Source organism: Silurus aristotelis, assembly GCF_946808225.1.
Source record: "Silurus aristotelis genome assembly, chromosome: 3".
NCBI classification, from domain to species: Eukaryota; Metazoa; Chordata; class Actinopteri; order Siluriformes; family Siluridae; genus Silurus; species Silurus aristotelis.
The window spans coordinates 6967958-6992483 of NC_139576.1; the positions used below are offsets into that span (position 1 = coordinate 6967958).

Below are 24526 nucleotides of genomic sequence, written 5' to 3' on the forward strand. Positions count from 1 at the left end.
GAAACATCTTCCCAGAAGAGTGGAGGTTATTTAAACAGCAAATGGGGACTAAATGTGAAATGGAATGGTTAAAAATAGACAGATAAATCAGCCAATCAGGTGACAACGGTGCAATGCAGGTACAGTTCAAGGGTTTCAGATAATGAAAATTCAATTTGAGGGGACTTATCATTGTGCCTTTGACTCTAGCATGGTGGTTGATGTTAGTCACCAGTTAAGCCACCAGCTCCATGGTTAAGGCTCTGGGTTCCTTATTTGAAGCTCGAAGGTGCAAACCCCAGCACTGTTGAGTTGCCATTGTTGGCTCTTGAGCAAGGCCTTTAACCAAGCAGAAGAACAGGCAAAGAAAAAATTTCACCTTTTTATAATGAATATGTGACAAGTTCTTCGCTTCTACTATCATTTGAGTACCTGTGACACCTCAAAAACCTACTCTATACATCCATACAAGGCAGAAAAGCAAAACAAAATGCCCATCATGTAGAACTTTAAGGACGATAAGCTACAACAGTGGAAGATGATTTTGGGTTTAAAGACTTGTCAGCCAAGGATGGAAATTTGACCCTACAGTGGACACGAGGCTCCGTGAAACTGATTTTCTGCATCGCACTGCTTTCACAGGGGTACAGGTGTCGCTAATAAAGTGGAGGGTGAGGGTAGGTTTCCAAGGGCTAAATATTTTTTTATGATGGTACGGTAGTAAACTAGCTGAAACACGAGTGCAGAAATGTTCTAGTTTAACGAGAACGGTTAAATTTAGCCTGTTTGAGATTAGCTGGGTGGGTGTAGTGTGGCTGATGTTTAAGAGAGAGTGAGTGAGAGTTGAAAGAAAGAAAAAAATAACGAAAAAAGGAAGAAAGATGTGCATATTCATTTAAATCTAAATCTCAATGTTATTTTCTTGTTTGAAATGTTTAAATAATGATAATATGAAGTAAAATTGTTCAAAAAGTATATATATATATATTTGTAATCCAGATTTGTCTATTTATGGTTCCTGAAACAGAAAATAATTGCATTAGTCGATATCAGGTAAGAAATAAAGGAAATTTAACGGTGTGTTTTATTTCTCTTATACCATATCAGTTTCCCAATGCTAATAATTCCTCTTTAATTAAGAATGACATGCCATACCATTTTATCCATTCATAGTTACCTTCAATGTTGTCTGTGAAATGTTATTTATACACATTTAGGTGCAATGTGTAAAGATATATTGTTAAATTTAATTGTACCCTAGAAAATGAAATATAAATGAATAATTACAGGGAGTCCCCATGTTACGATGGTTCGACTTACAAATTTTCGATCCTACGTTGACAATAGTAATATGACAAAATTGTAAAAATATAAAAATTTTCACGTGGCAGGCAAACCTAGTGGTACGATTCCCAATTTTAGCTCGTCTCTTTATATCGGCATTGCCGGATTCTAAAACAATCATCCGGCTCTGCCCTTCACTCACAAACCGGCGCTCGATCACGTACACGCTGCCACATACATATTGACTGTAAAGTTTATACAGTATGATAGTGTAAATTGTTGTTTCGCCAAATTATGTATTGTAATTTGTTAAATTATTAACAAATTGCTGTATACTACCCCATACTGATTACCATTCTTTAAGACTCCTAGGTAGGCAAGACCACGTCTCTATATTTTTAAGCTACGATGGGGCCATTGTAACACCTCTTCATTGTAAGTCTGGGGCTTTCTGTATAGTGATGTTTCAAACAAATTGCTTTTTTTCAAAATTCAGATTCTGGGAGAACATCCCTTGAGACAAAACTGGAGTCTTTCTGGCAAGGCACATGAGCTACAGTGAGGAAAATAAGTATTTGAACACCCTGCTATTTTGCAAGTTTTCCCACTTAGAAATCATGGAGGGGTCTGAAATAGTCATCGTAGGTGCATGTCCACTGTGAGAGACATAATCTAAAAAAAAAAATCCAGAAATCACAATGTATGATTTTTTCACTATTTATTTGTATGATACAGCTGCAAATAAGTATTTGAACACCTGAGAAAGTCAATGTTAATATTTGGTACAGTAGCCTTTGTTTGCAATTACAGAGGTCAAACGTTTCCTGTAGTTTTTCACCAGGTTTGCACACACTGCAGGAGGGATTTTGGCCGACTCCTCCACACAGATCTTCTCTAGATCAGTCAGGTTTCTGGCCTGTCGCTGAGAAACACAGAGTTTGAGCTCCCTCCAAAGATTCTCTATTGGGTTTAGGTCTGGAGACTGGCTAGGCCATGCCAGAACCTTGATATGCTTCTTACAGAGCCACTCCTTGGTTATCCTGGCTGTGTGCTTCGGCTCATTGTCATGTTGGAAGACCCAGCCTCGACCCATCTTCAATGCTCTAACTGAGGGAAGGAGGTTGTTCCGCAAAATCTCGCAATACATGGCCCGGTCATCCTCTCCTTAATACAGTGCAGTCGCCCTGTCCCATGTGCAGAAAAACACCCCCAAAGCATGATGCTACCACCCCCATGCTTCACAGTAGGGATGTTGTTCTTGGGATGGTACTCATCATTCTTCTTCCTCCAAACACGTTTAGTGAAATTATGACCCAAAAGTTCTATTTTGGTCGCATCTGACCACATGACTTTCTCCCATGACTCCTCTGGATCATCCAAATGGTCATTGGCAAACTTAAGACGTGCCTGGACATATGCTGGTTTAAGCAGGGGAACCTTCCGTGCCATGCATGATTTCAAACCATGACGTCTTAGTGTATTACCAACAGTAACCTTGGAAACGGTGGTCTCAGCTCTTTTCAGGTCATTGACCAGCTCCTCCCGTGTAGTTCTGGGTTGATTTCTCACCTTCCTTAGGATCATTGAGACCCCACGAGGTGAGATCTTGCATGGAGCCCCAGTCCGAGGGAGATTGACAGTCATGTTTAGCTTCTTCCATTTTCTAATGATTGCTCCAACAGTGGACCTTTTTTCACCGAGCTGCTTGGCAATTTCCCCGTAGCTCTTTCCAGCCTTGTGGAGGTGTACAATTTTGTCTCTAGTGTCTTTGGACAGCTCTTTGGTCTTGGCCACGTTAGTAGTTGGATTCTTACTGATTGTATGGGGTGGACAGGTGTCTTTATGCAGCTAACGACCTCAAACAGGTGCATCTAATTTAGGATAATAAATGTAGTGGAGGTGGACATTTTCCAGGGTCAGAATTCTAGCTGATAGACAGGTGTTCAAATACTTATTTGCAGCTGTATCATACAAATAAATAGTTTAAAAATCATATATTGTGATTTCTGGATTTTTTTTTTTAGATTATGTCTCTCACAGTGGACATGCACCTACGATGACAATTTCAGACCCCTCCATGATTTCTAAGTGAGAGAACTTGCAAAATAGCAGGGTGTTCAAATACTTATTTTCCTCACTGTACATGTTGACAAAAAAAAAAAGTGAAGCCTTTAAAGAGAAGAACGTGATACAGTGAAAGAGGTAAATGATTGAAATTTATTTTAGGAGCCTTAAATGTGTGCATGGTACAATGAAATCTCAAGACTACTAAGCCATTCTGGAGCAAAACTACCCAAGGTCAGATAGCGCTGTTTCAGTCACAGCTTATGGGTCTTCCAACAGGATAATGCCTCAAAAATCAAACAGCTAAAAACACTAAAGAACATCTAACTGGAGCATTGATCTGAATCTTATCCAACACCTACGGAAAGAAACGTGCAGTCTGGAGAAGATTGCCTTTAAACCTGGGATTTCTTGAGCAGGATGTCCTTCAAGAGTAGGCCTAAATACCTGCTGAAGCTGAATTGGGAACCGAGAAACTGAGGGTTTAGGCTCTTATTCGAGAACCCAAAGGTATGTACCATTTTAACCACAACACGTCCTTACTGTACATGCTGTGCTACAATTCACATTTAGTGCGAATACGCAATAGGGACTTTTTCTTTCTTTTGTTAAATAACAATCTACGGAAAACGTCATCGTTTTGATTAAACCCATTATTCCGACTGCTTCCTTATAAGACAAGGCATGTTTTACTCAAAGGGCTGTTTTTTAACAGTAACTTGTGATTAAACTTTTCCTCTCCGGGTGCATGCCATCTCTTGTCGAATTCCTTTTAAATATTCAGATTAGAACACATCGTTTTGGCCGCGCAAATTACTTTCATAAAGTGATTTTAACTGGGGGCAGCGCCCGTTAGTTCTGCTCAGCCGTTTCCATGGAGACTAAGGGAACCTCTGCCACAACTCGTTCTCGCGCTCGGTTTTCCTTTTTCACCTCAACAGACACAATCGCTAATGGTCATTTTCCAGCTCTGACAGGCTGCAACCCGCGCGAATAGCATACTAATCTAAGTTCCTCGCATCTACGCCGAGAGATCGATTTAATCTTGGCGGAGTTGAAATTAAACCACTAACCCCGCCCCTATCCTTGACATTATATTTGAGCTGTACACAGACTGAATCATAACTGTAGCTGAGTAGAGAATGTTACTTAATTAAACTAAAAAATAGTAGCCAAAAAAAAAATAATACTTAAGTACAGTAACAAAGTACATCTACTTTACACCACTGAATGTAAAGGTGGGCGGAGTCTTATTTCTAAACAGCCAAAGCTGATCTATTAGCAGCCCCTGAATGGCCTCTTATGTAAAACAACAGTTTATAAATCCAGAGTTGCTTCTGCAGTGTGAATCACTGGTGTGACTGATTATGCTGCACATATTATTATTATTTGCTCCAGCTCACTCGCTCCCTCTTTGTCTATTTATTTTCCACTCAGATTTTGTTTTATTGCGGACTTCTGCTTGTCCGCGAAAAAAGGCTGCTTTTTTTAGCCTGATATCTGCTATATAATGGTGAGTCAAAAGAAAAACCATGTAACTAAGTGAAACATAAATTAGACAAATAGTACTTTTGAGATTCCAAAAGTGCATGTCTAAATAAGTCAAACATGGCATTGCTCACTACTTTGAAGCAAAATCATAAAGTGTTAAATGGGAAACTGTGGTAAAAGTACATGTGTAACTCCCAAGGTCCTTTAAGCAAGGGATAAGTACTTTCACTTAAGTACAGGGATGGTGTAAATGTGCATTGAGGAGATTATTATGGCATTATTATGGCTATTACAACAATGCTTTCATTAAAATGTGTATGTGGGTTTCATGTGATTGAACTCAGCACAATTTGTTTTGCGCATCCAACATGATTTTAACGTTAAGACCCTATTAGTGCCGACGTCACGATTACGTCACAATGCTAGCTGGAGGCAAAACAAAAGACCAGAACCGACAGAGTCCAGGCTCCAATTTGAAATATTATTGCATACCTGCTGCCACTGCCAGAACTACGAATAAAATAATCTTTAGGTTAAAGAAACGTTTGTCTTTTGTTGATATGGTTCTATAGTTTGATTCCATGTCTAAAAATTTCTACTTAGAAACCGTAGAACAAGTGAATGGATTTCTCATGTAACGCTAACATTTTAGCATATGTTAGCTAACTGCTAGCTAACAACAAGAGAATAAACAAAAAGAGAAATTCTTTCTCTCCTCTCACTTTCTAAAGTTGTCATAAGTGCAGTAGAAAAAAAAGAGGTAACAGTGAACAGGCCCATGTCAGATGTGTGTTAAAGTTTTTGCATTTGTTAACGTTTGTCCCTGTTAGTAACCAACCAAACAGATCGCTAGTTAGGTGTTGAGTAGGTGTGCGAGTTAGGTAATAATGTAGGCTGACAGTTAGCTTTTACATGCCCTGAACAAATTTATAGGCAACTAATGATTTATACACCCTGAATTTGTCTTTACTATACATGATCGGTTTCTCTACCAGATAGGTGTAGATGTCAGGACAAGCGTGTCAAATCGTCCAACCACTGACTGTCAGCCAATCGGGTTTCCTCCATTAAAGTTAACTTTCAGACTTTTTGGATAGTCAGATGAAATCAGGTTTTGACCAGGCATTGTTTAAAACTGAACTAACAAAACTTAAAGCGTTAGTGAAGTGGTCGGGAAATCTTTCTGCCTACACCTTAGCTCCGCCCACAAAAAAATCACAATGGTTATCAACTGAAAAAAGCCTCTATATTTTGAAAACCCTAAATAAACCACTACCTTCTTGGCCTAACTAAGGCTCTGTCTACATTAATCCAGAGAAATTTTCGTTTTCAATTGTTTTTAAAAAGTTGCTCATCCACACTGGAACGTCCGTTTTCGTTTTTGTTGACTAAAAATGCTGTCTCGGTGTGGACGAAAGGGCAAAACGGAGAGAGAAAAAAATGCGTTTTAGTGGAAAGAAAACGTATTAGTGTAGACATGGCCTGAGGAAGAAAGTCAGATTAACATAAACAGAAATAAACCTTAAAAATCCAAATGTATTCCTTTTTCTCTTGCCTAGATGTTCCTTTAGGATAAACGTACAGCATAGTTTATAGCGCTATAGTAGAAAACATTATAATTGGAACATATATGAATGCAAAATAGATATTTCATGCTTTAGGCCAAGTGTATGCTGCAGCAAATTTTACACTAACAGCCACTTTATTAACTCCTATCATAGCTCTGGGGTTGTTCCTTCAGCAAAGCGCAGTCAAACTCTATGTGATTTGGTATGTAAATGTATTAAGGAACATATCCTTCATGTTTGGATTTTTCCCCCCACTCGGCCTTGACGCGTAGGCCTGCAAATCAAGCCTTTCTCTATCTCTCTGTTTCTCTCTCCCTCACTCCCAAACCTATTTAGTGCTATTACACTTGATCAAACACTAATGGATATTATTATTCAGCGGTGAGGAAAAGCCTAAAGCAAATTGAATCCTCCCGTGGAGAGGATTGTTATCTCGCTCAAAGCTACAGTGTGTATAACATATTCGGCGCTCAGCAGGTACAAATTCCTCACGGGCCGTGGAGGCTCACCATCTCGCTTGCTTTAAAAGGGTGAAAAAAAAAAATTAGGCTGAGGTCAACGAGACCGGCCCACACATTAATCACTTTTAGCACTGACAGAGTTATAACAAATGTTTGCAATTATAGTCACTGTGGGAGGGGGGAAAAAGTTTCTGTGATTACAGATGAGGCAGAAGTGATCAGGGCTATGGATGATGATGAAGATAAAGATGAAGAGCCTCGGTTTACGAATGCCCTGGTGTATGTATGTTTTGTTATACGAACAAAAATATTACTAAAATTTTGTCTTGTTATATACGTATGAAGCTTTGTTATACGAACGTCGCACTGGTACGTCCTAACTTGGCAATAACAGCCAAGGGGTTTCATTAGATCACTTTTTGTAATAGTTAAAAAAAAGGATCCAGTGAGTCAAAAAGTGAAAGTGATTTAAAAAAACGTAGACTAAATGTAGATAGTGAAATCCTTTCCGACAATGAAAGAAGATTCCCTCCCTCCCAGCAGTAACTCTTATCCTCCACTCTGCCTCGTCTCCTCACACCAGCACCGACTCTCCTCCAGGGCAAACATTGTTTTTTTCTTTTCATTCAGGATAATTATTGTTGAAATATACAGTAATACAACAAATATCACTTATAAATGTATTATTATACTGTATTGCTGTATATTATAATGTATTTAAAATTTCATATGTATATTTTCTGGGTCCTGGAACCAAGTTTTGTTATTTCTTATGGGAAAATTCGCTTCTTTATACGTATGATTTAGTTTGAGTATACTTATCTGGAATCGAATCTGGAACAAATTACATTCACAAACCGAGGTATATACACACACAGTGGAACCCGGGTATGTCGATGTCCTAGGGGGTTGCCAAAAAGCATCGAGGTAACCGATGATCGAGATAAACGAAAATCCAAATCCCGGCAGTATATTAACGTGCTTGAAATTTCTTTAATGTACATGATGTGCGTTAATAAATGAGAATGTGCATGCACGTGTTTTTGAAGGGTTTTTTACACAACAGTGTTGCCGCGATTTGTTTGATGAAGGCATGCTATAAAAACACATACAGTACATGTTTATCTGTCAGGAATCCACCTGCCACGCCCCCTTCAGCCCCCTTCAGCGTGTCAGGTGTTTTCTCGGCCGCTTTCTCTGAAGCTCCCGGCTTCAATCGCGCACATATGGTGCTCGTTTATCATCATCACCAGCTCCTATTTAAACTTACACACTCTCACTCTCCGTTATTGTTGGTATATGTTGGTTCACGGCGGTCGTTGTTATCGCTCATGCGTATCCCGGTACGTGTCTTCCCACCGGCACTCTCTCAACGGCTGCTCTTTTCTTCCCAAAGCGCACCGCGGATTCCCCCCGATCCTGCCGGTGTTCATTCTATGCTTTTGCTGCTCATCCCACGTTCTCCCGTGTGCTGTTCAGCGCCGCGCTTCTACTTTCGCCTCCCGTTCATCGCATAACATTTAACAACAAAAGGCATATGTGCACTAACTAACAGCAGAGATTCACCAGTATACAATACAACACCTGTAGCAGCTGTAAGGTTTGATTTTTCCGCCACTTTCGCGAGTTCTTCTGCGGCTGCACCGCGCCGATCGAGATAACTGACGTTAAATGGCAAATTTTCCCCCCCGGTGCACCAATCATGCCTAGTGTCTAGCGTACAAGCCTGTGGGGGCAGTGCTATGATCTGGGGATGCTGCAGTTGGTCAGGTCTCGGTTCAGCAACGTTATGTGCCCAAAGAATGAGGTCAGCTGACTACCTGAATATACTGAATGAACAGGTAACTCCATCAATAGATTGTTTCTTCCCTAATGGCACAGGGAGATTCCAAGATGACAATGGCAGGATTCATCAGGCTCAAATTGTGAAAGAGAGCATGAAACATCATTTTCACACATGGATTGGCCACCACAGAGTCGAGCCCTTAACCCTATTGAGAATCTTTGGGATGTGGTGGTGAAGACTTTGCGCAGCGGTCCGATACTCCCATTATCAATACAAGATCTTGGTGAAATATTACTGCAACTCTGGATGGTAATAAATGTGACATTGCAGAAGCTTATTGAAACGATGCCACAGCGAATGCGGGCGGTAATCAAACTAGAGGCGGTCCAACAAAATATTAGTGTGTGTGACTTTTTTTTGGACGGGCAATGTATGTAGAGATATATATATAAGGGGTGCAACGGTACACGTATTCGTACGAAAATGTTTCGGTACAGGGCTTTCAGTTTCGTATACACCGAATACCGAATGCAATCCTTTTTACGTCCGGAACATAGTTACATCTGAGTTCCCGCAGGAAGGTAGTAAGTGAAGTATATTACCATATTATTTGTGTAAAGCTGCTTTGAGACAATGTTAAAAGCGCTATACAAATAAAAATAAATTGAATTGACGTGGCGGATCGCACGTTTGTTTGGTCTCCACCTCGCGCTTTAAACGCATTTCTTTCTTTTTACATTTGAAACCATACACAACAAAGCCAGGGGTATAAAAAAGAAACCAGAGTTAGCCCAGTGTCACTGTGACTACTTACTCAGAACCGGAAATAGGAATTGTTTTGCGCTTGCATGCAAACGCTAAAGAATCAATAGGAAGCCAGGAAGTGAACAGCGGCTGACGTTAGCGCTATGGATTCAAGATGTTTTATTTTTCACAAACATAGTTATATGCAGGATACAACTTGCAGTGCAATTAAAGTTTGAAAAAAAAAAAACGAAATTTGAATCCATTACACTAGCATTAGCCACTAGCCACTTCCTGGTTAAAGGCTAACGCTAGGCTATTGATTCTTTAGGTTGTTATATACAGCTTAAAGAATTTCTTTTTAAAGAAGAACATCCTGACAATTTCGCATATCGAGGAAGAGAGAGGATGCAATAGATTAAGATAATTAGATCATATCTTTAAAAAATTACATTTTAAATGTAAAACACACTTGTATATACACACGTGTAAAACCTGAATGAGGTCTAGCAACTGTATAAATATAACTAAACGAAATGTTCCTTTTATTCAATCAATTTAATTTGTGACAATTTAAATGATTACTCGATTTATTCAATATAATGAAAAAAACGTGTATTGCATTTTATTAATTCTTTTTTTTTTTTTTTTTTTTTTTCTAATTCTAATTTTATTTTTTATAAAATATTATAAAATATTATTTGATATATTATCCATAAAGTGGGCATTTTCTTTGAAATTGTTTGAAAAATGTAAACTGTTGTTCAAAAATTTTAATATGAACAAATTGTGTTAATTAAAAAAACTACCAGCAATTTAACCGAACCGTGACTTCAAAACTGAGGTATGTTATGAACCGTAAATTTTGTGTACTGTATAACATTTTTATATAATTGTATTATTTCAATAAAGGCTTTGGTACTAACCTAACTGGCAAAACAAACAGTGGAGGAATGGAGCTGTTTTAACAAGACCAAAAAGGGATTTTGGTAATTTTTCAGTTAAGACCATGTATGAGGGTTTTTGGATGATTTAGTGCTAATTGTTTGAACAATTCTCTCATACAGACCCCCACACACACACACAACTACACACACATACACACACACACGAGGACGTAATTATATAAGTGGAATAGCACTGGCTGCAGTTCAGTGAGATGTCCAAGCAATTTGCCTTAAATATAATGCATATAACACAACGACAAACTACACACACACTGAATAATGTTGCATAAATACATGAACTTCTCCTCTGCCAAGCAGCAGATTGAGGCGGCTGCTTATTTTTATACATGAGCATCGGAGACGAGGGCTAAACGTGGGCCGTGGATGAGTCCAGACTGGAGAGGTATTGTAAACTACTACTGTAAAATGAATCGTAACTACACCATTAGCTGGCCCACACACACACTTTAGTTCTGTCTCTAGAGCCAAGCAGCTCGAAGTGAAGAAGTGTTGCAAAAACCAGCCCCACTTTAACACTCAACTCAAATTTGAATTTTTCTTCAGACACGACCAAATGTAAAAAAAAATAAAGACCTAATCAATAAAGACAGCGATGTGGAAGAACACACGTTTAATATTTAATGAGCTCCACAAGCATTTCTGAAAGCTGATTATGTAAATGGTTCATCAGTGTGAAGGTAAGTATTGCCTGCTGGCGGAAGGGAAACAAACCAGCTTGGGAACTTTAATGATGTTTTTTCAGCAGGGGCCCTGATTTAGTGGCGAAACGTAAGAAAATAATCAGACACTGGTGGCGAAAAGAGCCGACAGCAGCCTGAGGAGACAGCTGTGGACAAAACAAGCCCAAAGTAAATCCTGTGTTTATTTCTGTTTACGGTAAGAGTCTTGTTGACTGGAGATGTGCGCTTTCTTAACTCCGAGTGAGTGAGTTAATGCGGTGAAGGCTTGGGGAAAGCCCTCGGAGTGATGTGTGGAGAGCTTCTGAGAAACAGCCAAAAAAAATTATAAAATAAACATTTTGGTTGAGAAATAGATTTATGTTAGAGATGAGTGTAATTCTCTCATTCGGTTACTCCCTCCATCCCTCACTCCCATCTTAAATTCCTCATAGATTCACCAACCTACTGACTGGTCCACTTCCTCATACACTTATCTTCTTCATCATCAAGTCTCTTCTTTCCGTCGAAATTCCCTCACTCGTTGATATACATTCAATTTCTAACTTATTTACTCACCCACTCACTCACTTACACACCCACTCACTCACTCACTCACTCACTCACTCACACACCCACTCACCCACCCACCCACTCACTCACTCACACACCCACTCACCCACCCACTCACTCACTCACTCACACACACCCACTCACACACACACACACACTCACTCACTCACACACCCACTCACACCCCCACTCACACACACCCACAAACCCACTCACTCACTCACACACCCACTCACACACCCACTCATCCACTCACACACCCACTCACACACACCCACAAACCCACTCACTCACACACCCATTTACTTACTCACACACCCACCCACTCACCCATTTACTCACTCACCCACCCACCCACTCACTCACTCACTCACACACACCCACTCACACACACCCACTCACTCACTCACACACCCACTCACACCCCCACTCACTCACTCACACACCCACTCACACACCCACTCATCCACTCACACACCCACTCACACACACCCACAAACCCACTCACTCACACACCCACTCACTTACTCACACACCCACCCACTCACTCACCCACCCACTCACACACCCACCCACTCACCCATTTACTCACTCACCCACCCACCCACTCACACACCCACCCACTCACCCATTTACTCACTCACACACCCACTCACCCATTTACTCACTCACACACCCACTCACTCACTCACTCACACCCACCCACTCACTCACTCACACACCCACTCACACCCACTCACTCACTCACACACCCACAAACCCACTCACTCACTCACACACCCACTCACACACACCCACAAACCCACTCACTTACACACCCACCCACTCACTTACTCACACACCCACCCACTCACACACCCACTTACACACCCACTCACTTACTCACACACCCACTTACTCACTCACCCACCCACCCACTCACTCACTCACTCACTTACACCCACTCACCCATTTACTCACTCACCCACCCACCCACTCACTCATTCACACACCCACCCACTCACTTACTCACACACCCACTCACTCACACACCCACTTACACACACACCCACCCACTCACTCACTCACTCACTCACACACCCACCCACAAACCGACTCACTCACTCACTCACTCACCCACTCACTCACCCACTTACTCACTCACCCATTTACTCATCTACTTTATTCGCTGTCTTCTTCCCTCCATAATTCTCCCGCTCATTCATATACAGTCATCCACTTACTCTATAATTCATTTACTTTTTCATTTACTCACCTTTATAATGCACTCACTTATCCACATTTAACTCACATCATCCTTATTCACACCTTCCTCCACTTCCTTACTTAGTCACTCATCCCTTTTTACACTCACTCCATCCTCCACTCCCACCCTCACCCAATCACATTCTCCATCACTCCCTCTCTCCCACCCTCACCCAATCACATTCTCCATCACTCCCTCTCTCCCACCCTCACCCAATCACATTCTCCATCACTCCCTCTCTCCCACCCTCACCCAATCACATTCTCCATCACTCCCTCGCTCCCACCCTCACCCAATCACATTCTCCATCACTCCCTCTCTCCCACCCTCACCCAATCACATTCTCCATCACTCCCTCTCTCCCACCCTCACCCAATCACATTCTCCATCACTCCATCTCTCCCACCCTCACCCACTCACTCTCTCAATTACTCCCTCTCTCCTACCCATACACAATCCCACTCTCTCCATCACTCAAACAATCCCACTCTCAATCACTTCCTCTCTACTACTTTATTAGCCTATCAGTCATTCCGTCACGTTCTACTTCCATCTCTTATCATACTGAGGTTTCTCCACAAGGGGGTGTTCATTTGTGAAGCTTTTGTGTGCATCACTACCGAAAACAAGGAACCCAGATGGAACCTGGTATGAACCCTACCGGCAGGATCTGATAAAATACAGGCCTGTTTGCACTTCTACAGTGTGTGTGTGCAGTAAAAAGGATGTATCACACCTTCTGCATTCAATTAATGAGAGTTAATGATGTAATAAATGCATTAAATCAGCAGTGGTGCTGCAGAGTCTTTAGCAGCTCGTTAGATGTGTTTATCATTTTCTAGTCTCCGGCCTCTAGCTGGAGCTGAAATCGATGTTGTTATTTCTTTCAATTTTACAAAATCAGGAAAGTTTCTTTACTCATTTATTGTAGGGTACCGCAAACAGTGTTCCAAACTGCATTCGAGCAGCAGGAGTTATGTTTACGAACTCATTAACCAAGCCGAGAGTTTCTCAGATTAACAAGCATCCGTTATGTGATCGCATGATTCATTGCACTTAGCCACTGCTGTGGGGATTCTGAGATGAGAGATTCTGTATAACAGGTAATGGGGATCCTTGTATCCTATTCTGGTTGCAATTCATAGTTTCACACACTTTCGTGTTGAGGATATCCTGATAAAATCCATGCAACTATTTCTGATCAGAAAAAAAACATCACTGTATCTTTTAAAAGGAATAAAGAACTCAAATTCACAGGATTCTGATTCTGCATAGAATCAAAAAGTCACTGTGTCTTTGTATTAATATGTAATGGCTTGATCAATGCATTCATGCAGTAATCGTACTGTAAAAAGAGCAAACAAACCCTGAATAAAATGAAGCTCCGATCATTGTGAAACAGATGATTCTGAATTCACTGATGATTCCAAACTTCCCAACCTCTTCCACACACACGACAGAAAAAACAAAGACGCGATCGCGAAAATCAAAGCCTGCATCATCTGCGATGTGTTCGTAATCCCAGCTCAGCCTGTACAAGCATCCATCAAACATCAGCAAGATCTTTTACCCAAAGCGAATATTTCAAGCTCAGTCTCGTGACACTGAAAGTTCTTGAATGCAATCAGATTTTTTAAAAAAAAGAAAAAGAGAGAGAGAGAGAGAGAGAGAGAGAGAGAGAGAGAGAGAGAGAGAAAGAATAAGAGAACAAAAGCTTGGCGATGGTGCCAGCTCTGGCTGTGTTTACAGCTTTCCTCACACAGATGACTATCGCCTCTCTTATGCGTCTGGAGTGTTTGGTTAGAAGGCACTGTAAAGACTGGAGGAACAGGACTCACCTAAGAGCATGATGTGTGATGGTCGAGCGGAGCATAAGTTCCAGGAGCGGATTTTGGAGTGAAGTAGACGAAAGGAGGCAGAGATTAAACGAAGATAGAGTGAGCGAGAAAGGGCCAGAGAAGCTGTCACAAAATGCAGCTTTGTCTTACACCTCTGAACCAGAGTGCAAAAAAAACCCACAGAAGGAAAGAAAAAAACTGGGTCACTCCATCATAGATGTGGAGAGACAGGCAAAGCGAGGGAGAGAAAAAAAAAAAGAAAGAAATACAAATCGTAGGTTCTCTCTTTCCGTCACGAGAAGCACGGATCCGTGTAGCTGCGATTCAGCCTGGAGGAATCTGGCTCTCGTAAATCAGGAGCGACTTGTGTGATCAGCCAGCCATGCAGAGACACGAGTGGAGACGCGAGACGAGCTGGTGACTCCTGAGAGAGTGTGTGTGTGTGTTTGAGAGAGAGGAGGAGAAGAAAAGGCAGGCGAGAGCGATTGCATGTGTATTTAGTAGAGAGAGAGAGAGAGAGAGAGAGAGAGTTGGTGCTGTATATGGCACAGCAAGCATAGCTGCACACTCTTCACTCACTGGGAGAGCGTAATGTGACTCGGTGCTATCTACTCCGACGTGTGTAAATGAGGTGAGACCTGAGAATTCCCAGTACCCCTGCTGAGACCATTTTGAGAGGGGGGGGTTTTTGGGGTGATATGGTGTATGGGGGGGTGGTAGGAAGACCTCCTAACAACCATCAGACGGTTCGATGTGTCTCCTGGACGCTTGGGGTAAATTCAATTCAATCCTTTTTTATTTGTACTTTGTAATTGTCTCAAAACAGCTTGACACAGATAATGCAGTGATAAAGAATGAATAAGATGTTCTTCATGTGTACGTTTGTCCACTATATGATTTGCTCCAATCAGCGAGCTAAAACAAGTAGAGGAAGAGAGCTGGTGGATGGGGGTAAAGGTGAAGCGTCTGGGTTAAGGCTCCTTTTTTCCTCTGGCTTTAACCCTGAGCAGTTGTCAAGGCTGTGTCTCAATTCACATACCACAGACTAAGTGGGGTTTTTTTTCCCTGATGTGCTTAGTTAGACTTTTTAAGTGGGTTTGAACATGATGTATACAACCACAATTGGAAGAAGGGTGGGGACGCTGTGTAGAATGTAAAAATGCGATGATTTGCACATTTTATAAACCTATATATTATTCACGTTAGAATAGGGGTCTCCAACGTGGTGCAGGTTGCTCGCAAGGACCACATGAGTAGCCCACGGGCCTTTTCTAAAAATAGCTGTTTCCTACTTTGTTAAATCATTGCTGATTATTTTGATATTAATTATTATGAGAAATCATTAACATGATCAGTGTCTTCACATAGATGAATATCATTAAATATTAATAATAACATATAATTAAAGGTAAATTGAGCAAATTTGTTATTTCAAATCAAACTGAAAACTTTGTGTATCAAACTGGTAGCCCTTCACATTAATCGGTACCCAAGAAGTAGCTCTCAGTTTCAAAAAGGTTGGTGACCCCTGCGTTAGAACATACGTTCATAAGTATGGAAATGTACCATTTTAAAAAAACAGTTAATGGGTCATAAAAAGAATATCTTAAAGAAACAAAGATGGGCAGAAGCTGCTACACACTGTGAAATGATTTTAGAAATTGTGAACACTTCAATGTCTCATAATCTACATTACATAACATCTTCAAAAGCTTCTGAGAATCTGGAGAAAACTCTTTGCACAAAAGACATGGGCAACAATCAATATCGATGCCTGTGAACTTTGGGCTCTCAGGCAGTGTTGCATAACAGGTATGTTTCTGTAATGGAAATCACTGAATAGGTTCAGAAACAACTCCAGAAATCATTGTTTGCATGTCATTCACAATGCAGGTTAAAGCTCTATCATACAAAGAAGAAGCTGAAGATAGATAGATAGATAGATAGATAGATAGATAGATAGATAGATAGATAGATAGATAGATAGATAGATAGATAGATAGATAGATAGATAGATAGATAGATACTGTATATATATATATATATATATATATATATATATATATATATATATATATATATATATATATATATATATATATATATATATATATATATACACACAGTACAGACCAAAAGTTTGGACACACCTTCTCATTTAAAGAGTTTTCTTTATTTTCATGACTATGAAAATTGTAGATTCACACTGAAGGCATCAGAACTATGAATTAACACATGTGGAATTATATATGGAATTATATACATAACAAAAAAGTGTGAAACAACTGAAAAATGTCATATTCTAGGTTCTTCAAAGTAGCCACCTTTTGCTTTGGTTACTGCTTTGCACACTCTTGGCATTCTCTTGATGAGCTTCAAGAGGCAGTCACCTGAAATGGTCTTCCAACAGTCTTGAAGGAGTTCCCCGAGAGATGCTTGGCACTTGTTGGCCCTTTTGCCTTCACTCTGCGGTCCAGCTCACCCCTAAACCATCTCGATTGGGTTCAGGTCCGGTGACTGTGGAGGCCAGGTCATCTGGCGCAGCACCCCATCACTCTCCTTCTTGGTCAAATAGCCCTTGATGCCTTCAGTGTGACTCTACAATTTTCATAGTCATGAAAATTAAGAAAACTCTTTGAATGAGAAGGTGTGTCCAAACTTTTGGTCTGTACTGTATATATATATATATATATATATATATATATATATATATATATATATATATATATATATATATATATATATATATATATACACATACACACACACAATATACACACACACACACACAGCAGCACATGAGAAGCTGAAGTGAAAACATTTCACTAAACTTCATGGCATGTATGTCATGTAATCAGTTGTGGAAATGCTGAATTTTTTCTACGCATGTTTTCCATGTGAATGCACAGATCATTAACAGATCCAGTTTGAAGACAGGGACAGATGAACTCTCTAGTGCTTGGCATCGGCAACCATTTCAGTTTGCGTCAGTTATCTGATACAAGCCTTTCCAAAAATCGCTCGGCACCTCGTTTGCTCCGCGAATACAGTCCGTTGTCAGACTCTTTTTACCCTACCGTATGTGCAGCGGCTTGATGTCATGTGCGGAAAATGTCAACATTATCGAAATGTTAACTATATATACAGTATATTTTGGAGAATTGCAGAAATTTATTTTACTCACCTTTTAAACATTTCTGTTAATTTTCTTTAGTTTTTCTTGTTATTTTGTTAACAACCAGCTTGTTCTAGCACTTGCAGAAACTATGATATGCCTTTCGTTATTAAACCTTGCTGGATGCTTTGTTTGGATCGGAATAACAGCCTCTGCTTGACGAAAATTCTGTTTCAGCTGTTTCGGAAAAAACAGTCAGACTGAGAAAAGCCTTCACATGGCAAAATCTTTATATTTTGGACTAATATATATATATATATATATATATATATATATATATATATATATATATATATATATATATATATATATATATATATATATATATAAGTTTATTTACTGCATTCACTAAAAGGTAGGTAAAAAGGGGAACAAAAATCAAATTAGACGAGTGTCAATCCGGCTGCAGCACTGAAGCAAATGTAATCTCAGTGATCGAATGTAAGAGTAAAGTGAAGTAATGAACTTTCACACCCAAAAAACCTCTCGCATCTCACCGTTGACTCCGAATTGCCAGGCTAAGTCGTGCTGACCAAAGTCTACTGTAACTTAAGTAACCACTCTTTACAACCTGGTGAGCAAAAGATCATTTCAGAATGCAGCTGCCCGTCTGACCGTCTCAGAATGCAGCAAGCCCGTCTGTTTCTTGGGTTACGACCCTGGACAGTGGAACCTTCCACAGCTGATTGCTTACTAGCTCACTTCGATATACTTAGTACGATGGGCTATGAAAGCAGAAAACCCGAAGATTGTCTGAGGACCAATCAATCATTAAACATCAATTTATTTCCAGGAAGTTTAAAATTTAAAGAATAATCTACTCAGATCAGACCATTACTGGATTGTTTCTATTAGAGCAAGTCTTGCATCAAAGAACAAGAGAATGCTCAAGTTTAGAGAACCTAGTACAGTTTTGCCAAAAGCAAGTATAAAAGGAAAAAGGTGGTAGCTTAGTGGTTAAAGCAGTGGACTTTAGATTTGAAAGTCATGAAATCAAATCCCAGCCACACCAAGCTAAGACTCCTTGGCCCCTGAGCAAGGCCCTTAACCCCGTAGCTGCTTAGTGTGAATGAGATAACGGATAAGTGTGCCTGCCAAATGTATGGAATGCAAATGTACAAAAAATAGATGAGAGAAAGGAGAAGTATGGACAAAGGTATTCCACTCAAAACTGTCACCCAAAGCCGGTACGACATGGGGCCTACTTTTACTACCTTTATGCTTTTACTGCTTTTAAGCATTTCTGTCTGAAACCATTCATGTGCAGTATCTCATGTCAAACTAATTCCTCTCATCACTACACTGGAAACTTGAGATCACACTGCAGATCAGCAGTATTATACTAGTGTCTTAGATGGGATTGCGGTGTTCTTTTCCATCAAGGACATCTTTTAAATGGATTCTAAAAATGTTCGATACTCTGAGTGATGCCCTGGCCGCCACGCTAAATATTCTCGGACCATGCGGCCCAAACAGGTTATGTGTTCAATTCACCCTCTGTTTTCACCCCTGTGTTGCGGAGTTGATTGATGTACGCAAGACCGAGCCATTTTCATCAGCTCAAGCCCGTCTGTTTCTTGGGTTACGACCCTGGACAGTAGAGCCTTCCACAGCTGATTGCTTACTAGCTCATCTTTAGCTTTACCGACGATTCCGTATCGCATTACCCGCAACATGCAAAGCTAAGGGGGAGCTATAAATATATGGCGCATGTCAAAGATTCTTTCCACTGACAATACGATTTATGCTCCTTCCCCTTCCCGAATGGAGCAGATGCAGGTGTCGGGTGTCAAAACGGCCAAGTAAGCCGAGGCACGTGGCTGTTCTGTCACATACAGCATCATTAAGGGCCGTCCAAGAAGCTTTGTTTCACCTGATGGTAATTTTAAACCATCCTACTTAACCGTTCCCGGACAGCCTGTCGTCATTGTTTGTGATAATATAGTATGTGCGAATGATTGGGTATTAAAGCATAAGCTATTAAGTGTGATAGAAGTCCCTTTCAGCAGCCTCGTATGTAACTTGTTATTTCAGGGAGGAAACGAAAGGGAAAGGCAGCAACAGACAAGGACCTGTCGCCTCCCCTAATGCAAAATGGGAAGGAGTCAATTAACCACGTGTCAGATGGTCAGATGTAATTATGATAAGGTATGTGGGCGGAATCCGCTCTCTAATATCAACATCAGCATTTCGCATGAAGCTAGCCAGGACACGGATGAATAGCTTCTCGAAATACAGACCAGAGCAAACTATATATATCTCTATAATAAGACTGGAAATTGCAAGCCAAGCTAAAGAGAAAAGTCACCAGGACAACTCTGAAATTAAATAGAGAAAAATAATATTTCTGAACCTCGGGAATTATTGCCAGATCAAAACAATGGCTACACCAGTCAAAACGATATCCATTCTCGTTTACGTTTAAATTTATACCAGTCTAATCAAGGAGAGTGTTAGCCCAAGCGAAAAGGAAAAAGAAAACAAACAAAGTAAGAGAACTAATACCATCTAATCATGAAACCAGACACAGTAGAGATCCTAATCCCTGCTCATCAGGTCAAATTTACATGAGCACTTAATTACCACTGAATCAAAGCAATGAAGAGAGGGCGATGTCACGCAGGGTGGCTGTGTGAATCTGTGTTTTATTAAGATCTCATTAAAAATGTTCCACGAGCCATACATTGGACGTGGGCGAGGTGTTGAAAAATGAGAAGCTGGAAAGATTCACTTTTGTTCTCCTCAAGGCTGATGTTAAAACCCCTAAATATAAAAGCAAGAGCACAGAAGATCTGCATTATAAGAATAAAACTATTAGGGACATGCTGTTGCAGGAAAATATTAGGCGATTCCATACTGTAATGTAGGCAGACACAAAAGGTTTGATTTTATAGTGAGCAAATCCTGAAGTACTCGCTGAAGTTTGTTCCCAATACACAATATAAAAATCATATTAAAAAAGCATTTATCCATTAATGCGTATGTGTAATGCTGATTTCATTTTAATACTTATTATTGCAGATATCTCTCTATTAGACAAGTATTCTCCATTATTCTCATTTCTTAATATACTTCAAACACCAGTATTTCCAATAGTCTTCACCAAACACCAATATTCTCCAATACTGTCCAAACACCAATACACTCTCACTGTCCATCTCATACTGTCCATCAAACTCCAGTATTCTTCAGTCCTGTCCATTAAACACCTGTATTCTTCTTTGTTTTACAGTATCCTAAACACAAGTATTCTACTGTTTATAAAACACCAGTGTTCTCAAACATTGTCCATCAAACACATGTATTCTCCAATATTGTCCATCAAACACCAGTATTCCCCAATGCTCTGTATTTAAACATCAGTATTCTCCAATATTGTACATCAAACACCAGTATTCCCTAATGCTCTCCATTAAACATCAGTATTCTTCAATATAGTCCATCAAGATGATTTATGAATTTGGTGAGGGAAGACATGCAGGTAATTGGGTTGAAAAAGGCAGATGTAGAGGACAGGGGGGGTATGGAGCTAGATGATCCACTGTGGCGACCCCTAATGGGAAAAGCGGAAAGAAGAAGAAGAAGAAACACCAGTATTCCCCAATGCTTTCCATTAAACACCATTATTCTCCAATACTGTCATCAGAAATCAACATTCTCCAAAACTCTTCATTAAACCCTAGTATTCCCCAATACTGTCCATTAACCATTATTATACTCCAATGCTGTTTAATTACCATCAACATTCTTCAATACTGTCCACCAAACACCATTATTCTCTAATGCACTCAATCAAACACCAGCATCCTCCAATACTCTCAATCAAACACAGGTTTTCTCCAATACTGTCCATCAAACACCAGTATTCTGCAATCATGTCAATCAAACACCAGCACCCTCCAATACTCTCAATCAAACACAGGTATTTTACAATACTTTCAAACACAGGTTTTCTCCAATACTGTCCATCAAACACAGGTATTTTACAATACTGTCTATCCTACCCCAATATTCTAATCTGATTAGATGAAACATCCACTGCCCAGACCTGTGTTTCTTGTTACAATGAAAACAGCATAATATAAAAAAAAGTGTATTATTAAACATTATAATTCTATTATTCTATAAACTCTATAACAAAACACAAGCTTCTGGAATTTAATAAAAAAAAAAAAATGCAACCCTGTTTTCCACATCATTACCCTACACTGTATCATAATGCCTTGGAACATTTAATGCGGTTTTACTGTACCTACTGCACCCTGAGCCGAAATCTTCGAAATGGCACTTTAAAAATAGAACCTGCTTTGTGAAAACCGAAAACAGGACCAATGATGCAGGAAAAAGAGGCAGCCACTACAGACAAGCTGACACATAATATAGCAAATGAGAATGCATACTGTGCACATTATGATCTGATCCTTGGGCTAATTTAATAAGTGTGACAGATTAAGAAGACTTGGGCAGAGTAGAGAGAATGCCATGGAATAAACAATTAGAGTAGGAAAAAAAAGTAAAAGAGGAAGGTACTGTTTTATAATCATTTGGTTTTAGCTTGTTTAAATGGAACCCTGGTGGGATGATTTTTTTTCTTAAAACAGGTGAGAACACAGCAATCGTTCAACGTTCACTTCCAGTCTAACGAGCACTATTTGTTTGAGGTAAGAAAGCGATCCGATCTTGAATCAACCCAAGTACCCAAGAAGTAAAACAAATGTGTGTTTTGTAGATGTTTTATGAGATGCTTATAGAGCCACAACCCAAATGTGACGGATTTAAAGCACAGAACAAGCTGGATGGGATACAAGCAATGATTTAAACAAGTCACTTAGTGAATATAATTCTCTAGTAATATAAACGAGCATCAGCTCTGTTTTCCTGCGTATCGTTGCACACTTGAGAAGGTTTCATTTGTTTATTCCATCTCTGCAATAAATGAAAGAGTATTATGAGAACATAATCAGCGCTTAGCCATTTATTGTTGTCTGGTTCTTTCATTTTTTGCAGTGACCAATGAAATCTGTAAACCGAAGCAAACCAAGAGCATCAACCTCGCTTTGAATCGGACTCACCAAAAAGACTACGAATTGTGGTACGTTGTCTGGTCGTATTTACCAGCAGAAGCTTTTGTGCAGGTTCTGATTGAAACGAAATAAAAAAGCGAAGCAACCTTGCCCCTTAATTCCTCACAGTGACAATCACATAGTCGATCTGCCGCAGCCAAACAAGTCTCTCGCATCGATGACCAAGAAAAAGAGAAATGACAAACAGCCCAGGCCAGTTCATTTCATGCTTTTCAAAGCTGAACAACAATTGCTTGTTTTTTTTCTTCTTTTTCTAAACTTTGTCTTTGTAGAACTGTGAGGTGATGCACCAAAGAAGGTTTTTAAGCACTGACATTTACTGATGGCCAGAAGCAACGATATAAATACCATCTTGATATTTTGAGTTTAAAGGATCTTTGGACTGATCTAGGAGACGATCTTTCACTTCATATAACAAGCACTCATTGGCAGATTGTGTATATCAAGCCATCGATACCAAGGTATGGCAAATCTCATGGCATGATCCCCTGGATCATTTGTAGGTTCTAAAACTGTAGCTGCTCAGTGTGTTCTTCCAAAGATCACACACTGAAACATGTGAAGCATCTGCCCCATCTCAAATCCATCACTGTCACTACTGTCTTGGAGCTACATTTCTTTAGCTATCTTTATCTCTCACTATCAATTTCCCTGGACCGCACAAAGGGTAGTGTTGCAACATCACAGCTCCAGGCTTTATCCTGAGCTTGGGTTACTGTTTGTGTGGATTTTCACATGTTCTGCTCGTGCCCATGTGGATTTACTCCAGGTTATCTGGTTTCCTCCTTCCTCACAAATACATGCCAGTATGTGGATTGGTTTTGCTAAATCACCTCTAGTTGGTAAAGATGTCTGCATGATGCACTGCAATGAACCATCAACCCAGTCAGGCTGTCTCACACCCATAGTTTACAAGAAAGGCTCTGAATCCACCCAGAGGAGGTGCTAAAGATGCTTGAATGAACACATCAGCTCAGAGATCTTTTATCATCAGTTGTTTGTACAGCGCCTATTGCTTAGGCCCTGGCCATTAACATCCAACATCAAAAGCCATTTTCTGGCACTGCTGGAAAGATTCTTCTCAACAGGATCCTGGTGTTTGCCAAAACCATCAAATCATGACCTCATGGCGATCTGAATGATCGCCCGTGTCAGGTGGAAGACAACTGCTTAATCTCACCCTGATTTTCCCAGCTCAAAGTTGTACTGAAACACAACACCGTGATGGGAGGCTGAAAAAAGAGCCAACATTTGAAAGAGCGAGGGACAATTGTAAGTGATGAAAGGGGGTAATGACAGGGCTGCCAAGCCTCTGCACTCATAGCAGATTTCTCTCTCAAGTAGGTGTTCGTAAGTGTTCACAATTATTTGGATGTCCTTTTGTGCTCTGCACAGAGACTTTAAAACAATTTTCAGTGGGGACAGACAGACAAATTAGCAACCAGCTGGCTAGTGCTAAGATTCTATTTATCAAACATATTCGTTTTTGTCCCGTTGTGAAGGACTCGAAGAAGATTAAGTCTGTTTTGAGGTTAAAAGCTATGAATGCAATTGACCAAATCCTAATCGCAGGCTTTTTAATGGTGCTTTAGAAATAGAATATTAAATG

At 40.1% G+C, this 24526-nt stretch overlaps 1 protein-coding gene and 1 long non-coding RNA gene across 4 annotated transcripts in view; one reads left to right on the top strand and one right to left on the bottom strand.

Moving 5' to 3' along the window:
* Positions 1-24526, top strand: part of LOC310723784 — a 222307-nt gene that overhangs the window by 151505 nt on the left and 46276 nt on the right. The window lies entirely within an intron of this gene.
* Positions 1-24526, bottom strand: part of znf385b (zinc finger protein 385B) — a 264689-nt gene that overhangs the window by 135553 nt on the left and 104610 nt on the right. The window contains exon 1 of one of the 3 annotated variants that reach the window (XM_083537058.1): positions 14659-15248. The exons of the other annotated variants lie outside the window; for them this stretch is intronic. Within the exon in view, the coding sequence (XP_083393184.1) occupies positions 14659-14668 (10 nt within the window). The 5' untranslated portion in view covers positions 14669-15248. Of the gene's footprint in view, positions 1-14658; positions 15249-24526 lie in introns of those variants that run through there. 3 annotated transcript variants of the gene reach the window in all.